This window comes from Sinocyclocheilus anshuiensis, unplaced genomic scaffold (genome assembly GCF_001515605.1).
Source record: "Sinocyclocheilus anshuiensis isolate Anshui unplaced genomic scaffold, SAMN03320099.WGS_v1.1 scaffold199, whole genome shotgun sequence".
In the NCBI taxonomy this organism is placed as follows: domain Eukaryota; kingdom Metazoa; phylum Chordata; class Actinopteri; order Cypriniformes; family Cyprinidae; genus Sinocyclocheilus; species Sinocyclocheilus anshuiensis.
In genome coordinates this window covers 144444-155183 of record NW_015552582.1, presented here as the reverse complement: position 1 = coordinate 155183, position 10740 = coordinate 144444, and the positions used below count along the sequence as shown (strand labels likewise).

General features: G+C 36.7%; 1 protein-coding gene across 1 annotated transcript in view; it reads left to right on the top strand.

Moving 5' to 3' along the window:
- The window catches only part of LOC107665286 (platelet-derived growth factor receptor alpha), a 22300-nt gene that overhangs the window by 8691 nt on the left and 2869 nt on the right, over positions 1 to 10740 (top strand). The window contains exons 15-27 of the mRNA XM_016456117.1: positions 310 to 506; positions 1233 to 1327; positions 2568 to 2700; positions 3329 to 3433; positions 3807 to 3917; positions 4133 to 4286; positions 4958 to 5118; positions 5970 to 6085; positions 7384 to 7506; positions 7654 to 7765; positions 7877 to 7976; positions 8074 to 8179; positions 10306 to 10544. Of these exons, the coding sequence (XP_016311603.1) occupies positions 310 to 506; positions 1233 to 1327; positions 2568 to 2700; positions 3329 to 3433; positions 3807 to 3917; positions 4133 to 4286; positions 4958 to 5118; positions 5970 to 6085; positions 7384 to 7506; positions 7654 to 7765; positions 7877 to 7976; positions 8074 to 8179; positions 10306 to 10544 (1752 nt within the window). The remainder of the gene's footprint in view (positions 1 to 309; positions 507 to 1232; positions 1328 to 2567; positions 2701 to 3328; positions 3434 to 3806; positions 3918 to 4132; positions 4287 to 4957; positions 5119 to 5969; positions 6086 to 7383; positions 7507 to 7653; positions 7766 to 7876; positions 7977 to 8073; positions 8180 to 10305; positions 10545 to 10740) is intronic.

Here is a 10740-nt window from a genome sequence, read left to right as displayed (position 1 = left end):
ACTCTTTCCTTCTACACTCTAAAAAATGCTGGGTTAAATACAACCCAGCGCTGGGTTACAAAGGGACAAGCCCAGCTATTGGGTTGTTTTGACCCAGTGGTTCGGTTCAAAACATCCCGACCGCTGGGTCAAAACAATCCAATAGCTGGGTTTGTCCCTTTTTAACCCAGCGCTGGGTTATATTTAACCCAGCATTTTTTAGAGTGTATAAAAGCAGTCCAAAGCAGATGACACGGTCTCATCCCTAGAGATTAAAGTCAAGTCACCACAATGACATCATGCTGAGCTCGCTTTTCTTTCTTCCACCAGCTGTGCCAACGATTCCTCCCAGTGGATGCCACTTCCGATCAACTCTACGGACATAACTGTGGAACTGCAAATGGATGTGGACAACAACATTGAGAGTCAAGTCATTTTCCACCATCTTGAGAGCACAATTGCTGTGCGCTGTCTGGCCAGGAATGACATGGGTGCTGTTTCACGAGAAGTTAAACTTGTGTCAAATGGTAAGAGGCCTGTTTTTGTCTCTTTAGAGACGCCTTTTTTATTTTAAAAGTTGATTTTATTGACCAGTCCATTCTTTAAAGAGCTCTGAGTCTCTTTAGTGTCACTGTTTGTTATGGGCAGACAATGTAAACAAAGTTTCATTCTGATTTGAAACTAATTTGAATCACAGGTGTACAGTTTTTTTTAGAGATGCATTGCTGGCAGTAGATCTGCACTGAGGTTAGGTTTTGTTTGTTGAGGTTTCAGTCACTGTAAGGAAACATCTCTGTGTTTATGTGTGATTATCTGTTAATCATGGTTCATAAAATTCAACAAATGCTACTTTAGTAGTCTTTACATCTGTTAGCCTCATTTTGTAAGCTGTGCCTGTCTTGTCAGGCTCCCCATGCCTTTTTTCTGTGATAGATTCCTCAGGTGGACCGTCCATGGTCTTTAGAAACAAATCCATATGCGTTTACACTAGTTTCTGTTGGCAGGATTTTTGCTTCACTACGTTACAGTTTAAATAAATTGCTCACACTGGGCACCTTGATTAATACAGCATACAAGAGTGATGCAGTTCAAAATATTGATGCTATTATGATGACATTGTTAGGTATGTAAATTAAGCTGTAGCTCATTAAGACAAGTTTGGTTTTGGCAGTTTTCAGAGTTTAGTTTTGCACCATATCCTTCCATATCACCACCCACCTCTTCCTCATTGCTGCTGCTGCTGGTGTGTTTAGGTCCGCACTCGGAGCTCACTGTGGCTGCTGCTGTTCTGGTGCTGCTGGTCATTGTCATCATCTCACTCATTGTGCTGGTCATTATCTGGAAACAGGTACTCACTCATTCATTCCCTCACTCACTCATATACATTGACTCAGTTACTCTCATTCACTCACTCATTTACATTGACTCATTCATTTATTCACTCACTCCCTCATTTATTTAGCAGTTTACTCATTCTCTCGCCCACTTACTCATTTATTCACACTAAATCATTGACTCAATCATTCTTTAACTCACTCATTCCCATTTACTCATTCACTCACCCATTCAACCATTTGCTCATTTACCCATTTACTCACTCACATATTTACTCACTAACCTGCTCACCCAATTAAACGCTTGTTCATTTATCCATACTTATCAAAAGTTTGGGGTCAGTAAGATTTTTTCTAAGAACTGAATACTTTTATTCAGCAAGGACGGACTCATTAAATTGATCAAAAGTGACAGTGAAGACATTTATACTGTGACAAAATTTATATTCCAAGTTAATGCTGTTCTTTTACATGTTCTTTTCCTCAAAGAATCCTGAATTACAAAAATATTTTTTTCTAAAAAAAAAACAAAACAAAAAAACTTTGAAGCAGTACAACTGTTTTCAACATTGATGATAATAAGAAATGTTTCTTGAGCACCAAATGATTTTTGAAGGATCATGTGACACTAAAGACCGGAGAAATGGCTGCTGAAAATTCAGCTTTGCCACCATAGAAATAAAATACATTTTGAAATATATTAAAAAAGAAAACAGTTATTTTAGATTGTAATATTTCACAATATTACAGTTTTTAACAGTATTTTTGATCAGATAAATACAGCCTTGGTGAGCATAAGAAACTTATTTTAAAAACATTACAAATCTTACCAAACCTATGAGTAGTGTCAGATTTACTCATTTACTTATTCACCCTTTCACTCATTCATTCACTCAGTTACTCACCAATTTATTCATTCACTCTCACTCACTCACTCACTCACTCACTCACCCATTCTCTTACCTATTCAATTATTCACTCACTCACGCACACATTTACAAATCACCAAATTCACTCTCTCACATTCAGTCTTTTAGTCACTCATGAATAGACATAATGCAGCAACACATTCATGTTAGCTTCTGTGAGGGCTGAAATGAGATTAATTGAACACCTGTCACCTGTCATTTTGCTTGTGTGTGAATGACACATCTCCCCTCTCAGAGTGTGGATCAGCCTGACCGTCCTCCAGTATCTGAAAGCTCTGTTACTGACCACATGAGAATTACTCTCTCCTTGTGCATGTCTTTACAGAAACCACGTTATGAGATCAGATGGCGTGTGATTGAATCGGTCAGTCCGGACGGTCACGAGTACATCTATGTCGATCCCATGCAGCTTCCATATGACTCCCGCTGGGAGTTCCCTCGGGATTCACTTGTACTGGGTGCGTCACTGTTGTAGTGAATCAGTCAACCATGATCCTGTCCTGTGGATTCGGTGTGGTTCAACCATCTCTAAGTGACACTTTGTTGTGGTCATGTACTTGATAGGATTATGGTCATCTTGTTAGCCCATCCTAATATGACATAATCACAATGAATCTAGTAAGCAGATCTTATTTAGGAGCTTTGTGTGGTGACTGTTCAGACTGATTTAAGTTTTTGACAATCAAAAACATCAAAAATGTTCTTTTACTAACAGAAAACCACTGTGGTAATACTGAAAGTTACAGAAAGCAATTTGAGTTTGCATGGTTTTTTAGTTGTGGTCATGTACTTGATAGGATTATGGTCATCTTGTTAGCCCATCCTAATATGACATAATCACAATGAATCTAGTAAGCAGATCTTATTTAGGAGCTTTGTGTGGTGACTGTTCAGACTGATTTAAGTTTTTGACAATCAAAAACATCAAAAATTTTCTTTTACTAACAGAAAACCACTGTGGTAATACTGAAAGTTACAGAAAGCAATTTGAGTTTGCATGCTTTTTTAGACTAGATAATGTTTCTGTGGCATCCTCTGGCTATGCAAATGAGTTCAAGTTTGTGTCTATGTGTGTGTGTGTTGCAGGTCGTGTCCTGGGCTCAGGAGCATTTGGGAAAGTGGTGGAAGGCACTGCTTACGGACTCAGTCATTCTCAACCTGTGATGAAAGTGGCTGTGAAAATGCTTAAACGTGAGTTAACTGAAGTTTAACTAGTAGTTTCATATACGAAATGCATAAAATTTCTTTATAAACAAGATAATAATCACAGAAACATCTCATCAATAAATTATGATAATGATTAAGGACATTAAAACACATATTTGTTGAATGGTTTATGTGTTAGATACATGATGAATACATCCATGGAAACTTTACATTTCATAAAAGTTTCTTTATAGTGAAAAGGGGTTCTTTAAATTATTCAAATGTTTTTCATACTAAGAACTGGTTCTTTTAAGAACTGTTCACTGAAAGGTTCTTTGAGGAACCCAAAATCTTTGCGAAAATCCCGTTTTGAATTTTTAAGAGTGTATTTAACTGGTTAATATAATTGCTTCCTCAGCAACAGCACGCTCCAGTGAGAAGCAGGCTTTGATGTCAGAGCTGAAAATTATGACCCACCTGGGTCCTCACCTAAACATCGTCAACCTTCTGGGAGCGTGCACCAAATCAGGTGAACATGCACAAACACACAGATACCAAACACTAACACTTGGTCTCTAGGGTGGTGTCTTCTTGGTTCATGGGTGTTTGTAGTGTGGCATTTTAACAGGCAGAGTTAAGTGCAATGTAGAACTTTAACCTCCTGTTTTTAGACATTTTACAAGTCTCTGATAAGATTAGACCAGTTTTTATTAACACTGTACTCTTTCTCTTTTTGTCTCTCAGGACCAATCTACATTATCACAGAGTATTGTTTCTATGGAGACCTGGTGAATTACCTGCATAAGAACAGAGATGGGTTTCTCAGCCGCCACACAGAAAAGGGCAAGAAAGATCTAGACATCTTTGGCATCAACCCAGCCGATGAGAGTAGCAGGAGGTCAGCCAACACACACACCCGCACAAAAGATCTGAATTCATTCAAATGAGTGAATCATAAAAATCATTTGTAAAAATGCCATTTTAGGTCAAAACATGATGTTATGAAATTTTAATCTGGCTCTTTAATCTGATTGAAGATTGATATTGTCAGGATTTCAGTCTAACTAGGTATGAGAAGTCCTGACAACAGACAAGTAAAGAGGTAGAGAGTGAGCTACCTACATAGATTGCCTTTTCCTACTGCCTACAAAAACAGGTATCTTTAAAGACGTCCTTTATTTCAGTGAATTAAAACTATTTTTAATAGTTTTTGTTTTAGTTAACAATAACAACAATGCTCTGAGGAGGATATATGCAGTGCTGCCTTGGAATTTGGCCAACATGATGTATCTTAGGAAGCAGCATAGTTAAGTTGTTATAAAACAAACAAAAGTGATACTTTTATCACTTTTCAGACAATACTCAGGAGGTTACTGGCCATGTGTTGTAAACCACAGGGAAGAAGACCAGTGATCTAATCTCTTCACTTTCACTTACACATCAGATCTTTCTGATGACCTACTATAAAATGATCTAATCATTCATTAGCATTTCATTTGGCTGGAGTGACCTTACACAGCATGATGTTCTCCCCTGACTTATTATTTCTATTTTTATGTGTGTGTGCAGCTACGTCATCCTGTCTTTTGAGGGGAAAAGTGATTATATGGACATGAAGCAAGCAGACACCATGCAATACGTCCCCATGCTGGAAATGAGTGAAGCCTCAAAATACTCCCCCCTCCATAGATCAGACTACGACCATCCTCCATCTCAGAGACAGTTCAACAGTGAGAGAACTCTCGTAAATAAATAATCACCCAAAAATGAAAATTCAGTCATTATTTAGCTTCTGTGGAACACAAAAGCAGATATTTCGAAGAATGTGCTGGTCGCTCTTTTCCTTCCAATTACAATGAAGCACTGAAGCTTTCAAGCTTTAAAAATTAACGCAAACGTACCATAAAAGTATAATTAAGACTGACTTGTGTGCCGTAAGACTTTTGAAGCCCTACGGCAGCTTTGTACAAGGAACAGACTGTACAGGATTAGTCCGATCAAGTGATTCATTGAAAAGGTCCGACTCTAAAGAATCATTCATTCTCAAATCATGAACTTTTGTCAAGCAGAGCTAAAGCATTTGTCAAGATTTGAAATTCGAAAGCTCCATTTCATTGTAATTGCACTGAAAAGAGCATGAAAAACTAATTTCTCCTCGTGGTTAATGGAAAAAAGAAAGTCAGACGGGTTTGGAATGAAATAAAGGTGAAGAAGTGATGACAGAATTTTTTATTTTGGGGTGAACTATATTTTATCCCCTTCAGCTCTTTACTTTTCAGTCTGTCCCTCGCTTACTGCACATACTCAGGTTGGTTTGGCATGCTGTGGTCTGGTTTGACTTGGCTGGTGGTTATAGGACACACACTGATGTTTAGCTAGTGATAGCAGAGGTCCACCCATGTCACTGTAGTCTATGCACCCTACAATTACAGAGGGTAATTGTAGCACAGAAGTCTTAATGCATACATCTGCCTGCCATTCCTCAGACTTTACACACACACACACACACACACACACACACACTCAAAAGATAATTTTCAGCATGCAGTGCTAATTCAGAATGTATTTGTGTGAACAACAGAGAGTGAAGTTGAGAAACTTCTCTCAGATGACACCAATGAAGGCCTGACAACAGTGGATCTCCTCAGTTTCACCTATCAAGTAGCTCGAGGGATGGAGTTCTTGGCCTCTAAGAACGTAAGTTACATCCTGTTTGTACAGGATAACTGCCTCTTTCGCTTTTGTCTGTAAACATTTGCTCCAAAACACTTTTGATCTCATTTATAGGTACAGTTATGCAGTTTAGACATAACATCGAGGCATAACATTTAAGTGATTCTGAAAGTCTTTGCGGAGGAGGTGATCTGATGGCAGGTTACTATATTTGAGAAAATGGTTGACTGTATGTGCTATGGCTGTATGGTTAAAATTCATAGGATTGAGGGTTTGCAGAACCTCCTTGGTTAAATAAAACCTCTCAGGACAGAGGCCAAACATTGGAAATTATGTTATCATTTCATGTTATGTTATAGTAAGTATTAATTAGACTTCTTGTGTTTAAAATTTGGTAACAGAGGGTTTACTAAATCTCATCTTACAAAAGTGGACTTTCCAGACCACCCTTGAAGAAAATCGAGGGTGGGATTGAAAGCTGATGAAAGGGATGTACCATGAACATACAGTTGCAGCTCTGATTCCCAACTAGGGTGTACTTAAGCAGATTCTAAAAGGTTCTTAGATATTTTTTATTAAACTTAAAAAAAAAAAAAAAAAAGTGAAAGTGAGTGAAAAAGTGAAAAAAAAGTGACGTGTGGCCAAGTATGGTGACCCATACTCAAGAGCGCTGGTTATTCACTCCCCACCTACAATCCCTGCCGGACCTGAGACTCGAACCCGCAACCTTCGGGTTACAAGTCTAACTCTGTAACCATTAGGCCACGACTGCCCCCAGCTTAAGACAGAAAATAAAATAGTTAAAATTATAATAAAATTAATTGAAATAAAACATTTATTAAACTACTTATAATTAAAATAAATAAAATAAATGTAATAAATGAAAAAAGAAAATAATGTGTTATGTGTGCCTTTTTTAAATATTTGTGTAGATATTTGGTTTATTAAGTGGTTTAAATAAATCTTAATATTAATGATAATACAAAATGATATACAATATAATATCAGTATACAGTATAAAGATTTAAAAAGAACGTTTGTTTTAATTTTGAGTTGATGATGGAGTATTTTTGAATAACTTTTGAATGGGGCTATAAGGTTACATGACAAAAAAGGCTTGAGAAGACTGGGTTAGACTATATGGGGTGGAGAGAAATAGAAAAGATTTGATAAATATGTTTTACCACTTCAAATAGCTAGAGATATCTCAAATAAATAATCTTTCTATATAATACAGCCCACTACAACGGAACAGAATGTCTCTGTATCACGCACTAACTCGTTTAGTTCTCTCTGTCGCTTTTTTTCTCTGTTTCTCACAGTGTGTACACAGAGACTTGGCTGCACGTAATGTCCTGCTGTCTCAAGGCAAGATAGTAAAGATCTGTGACTTTGGACTGGCCAGAGACATCATGCACGATAACAATTACATCTCCAAAGGAAGTGTGAGTTGTTGGCTTAGTCTTAATTTGGTGTTCTTGATTGTTCATCTTAGATTATGGAATTTTTCATTGTTTTATGACCTTCTTTGGAAAAAAGAACTGGAACAGTCGTCTTCTAATACTTGTAGTCTTTCTCTCTCACACACATAGACTTTCCTTCCAGTAAAATGGATGGCCCCTGAGAGTATTTTTGATAACTTGTACACTACACTCAGTGACGTCTGGTCTTATGGCATCTTACTATGGGAGATCTTCTCGCTTGGTATGATTTTTTTTAGCGTTTATTTCTAAACTTTACAAATGTGTTTCCAACACATTTTATTTATTCCATATTTTAGTTTATTAAAATACCATATGCAATGTGTTTCTGTAGGAGGGACTCCTTATCCAGGTATGGTTGTGGATTCCAGCTTCTACAACAAGATCAAGAGTGGATACCGAATGGCGAAACCCGAGCACGCTTCCAGTGATGTGTACGTTCCATTACAAAGTTTGCGTGACTGTTTTGCTGTGCTAGGCTTCAGTTGGAGCAGATGTCTAAACAATGTGTTGTTGTTTGTCTATGTGCAGCTATGAGCTTATGATGAAGTGTTGGAACAGTGAACCAGAGAAGAGACCATCTTTCTACAGCCTGAGTGATACGGTGACCTCTCTGCTGCCCTCAGGATATAAGAGAGTAAGCCTGCAACATGAACACACGATTTCAAGTTTCTCTGTTTTTTCTCTCTCTGTTTATCACTCTCAAATGGTTTCAGTTTTCTTTACGATTAAATTATTTTTCAGGAGAATTTATATATATATATATATATATATACAATTATGTACTAAAACTGTTTAAATTTCTCTTACTAAAATGTTTGTGATATAATTATAATATAATTAAAAGTATTTTAATGTATGTTTATTTTATATAAAAATGTGTTTTCTATAAATAATGATTTTTGAAAACAAAACTAAATAAAATCTGTAACTACAAATGTGCATTGCAATATAAACAAAAACTAATCAAAAAAATTGATGTAGTAATTAATCAGCTCCACAAAAACATCTGATTCATGCATTTTGGCAAAAAGAACCACCACAGGAAGGAGGTATCTGACTGATGCATACAAAAAACAACCATAGCTTTCTGTATGAGATGTTAAGGGGCAAATAAATCTTAAATAGACGACACCACAATAATTAATAAAATTACAATCATTTACTCACACTATTTAAATTTCTCCTACTAAAATATTTGTGCTGTAATTATAAAATAATTTAAAAGTATTTTAATATATTTTTATTTTATATAAAAATTTTCTCTTAACAAAAAACAATGGTTTTGAAAAATAAAAAAAAAACTGAAACTATAAATGTCCACTACAGTTTGGACAAAAACGAATTAAAAAAAATAAAATAAAATCTGATGTAGTAATTCATTTCTTCCAGGATATACAGGATCTGTCTGATATTTAAAAATAAATAAATAAATAAACATAGCTTTATTATGTAATATTTAGGGGCAAATACATTTTAAATATAAAACTATACTGAAATCAAATTAAAACTTCATTTTCAGAAATGAACAAAATGAAATAAATGCTACTTACACTCGATTAAAACTATTTGAAACTAAACTGAAATTGAAAACTATAATAATACAATTTAAAATAAAATATCCCGCCATGCTCAATAAATGGCCCAGATTAAAGTATGGTGGAAATGGCTTCCCACTTCCTGTAGCTTAAATGCAGTGTGTCAGTCTGGGCTTTGAGGCCTCGGCTACGTGCATGTCATCATTGCCAACACTGCAGACCGCTAACAGAGATTAGCACAGCAGCTCTCCAGCTGGCTAACGCCCCAGCAAGGCAAAACCCAGCAGTGCTAATGACCAGAAGCATACAGTTAGCGTCCGCCAGCTAGCCATAATTGTGCTATTAAACAGACACCACACATGGTACTTCAAAACTCTGCTTCCCAGAGTCACATGGCCCAGGGAATAACTAGCTCCTGTTATAGCACCTTGGGCAGGGGTGTGGTGGGAAATGCGGTTCGTAAATGGGCCAGTAAGCCCTCAAGTAACCACAGAACGCTTGCAGAAATGGGGCAGAACTTTGGCGTTGAGCAGTGTTTACGGTGGTGTTGAAGTGCTATTTACAACTACCAGAAATTATTACATTTCTCCCTCATTTCCTTCAGTACAATGTATTATAACAGTGAATTGCAAGCTTCATTTGTGATTATCGTTTCATTTACAACTACAATCTTTGTTACGTAAAGCCCATTCAAAATCTATTTTTCTATTTTTGGTTTGTTGTATTGTTAGTGCACGTGCTGTAATACTCAGTTGAACTTTTATATTTTATTTATATTATTTTTTGTATTAAATATTAAATTATTCATTTAAATGATTTAGTTCATACTTGAATATTATTTATTTATAAAACGGATAGTTCCAGTCCTTGATTCTGATTGGTTGAGCCGCACACTACAAACATGCTCGGCAACCACTTTGTTGGAACCACAACTGTTTCTGAGGAACTACATTGTTTGGTGGAAGGATACTGTTTTTATTTATATCATTACACTTTATTTGCTCTGTTTTATTCTGTGAAACCTTACTACGTATATGGAATAACTGTTTTATAAAAGCAATAAGCCCCGTGAAGCCGTGGTTTACAGTGAATTTATAACAGTTAAGGGGGTCGTGCCTAACAACGCCCCTTATCTGTTATAAATTCACTGTAAACCACGGCTACTTGGGGCTTATTGCTTTATTATAACTTTTTATATTGTATTTATATTTCTCTTGGTGTGCAGTGCTACGAACGCGTGAATCATGACTTCCTGAAGAGCGATCACCCTGCTGTGACTCGGATGCAGTGCACCGACAATGATGAAGCGTACATGGGTGTGCTCTACAAGAACCAGGGCAAACTAAAGGACCGCGAGAGCGGCTTTGATGAACAGAGACTCAGCTCTGACAGCGGTTACATCATTCCTCTGCCGGACCTCGACCCACTGTCAAATGAAGACTACAGCAAAAGGAACCGCCACAGGTAGCCCACCAATTTACATCACATTCTCACTCTGATATGTTACACTCTTAAAAATAAAGGTGTTTCAAAAGGTTCTTCACAGCGATGCCATAGAAGAACCATTTTTGGTTCCACAAAGAACCATTCAGTCAAAGGTTCTTTAAAGAACCATCTCTTTCTTACCTTTTTATAATCTGAAGAACCTTCTTTCGCCACA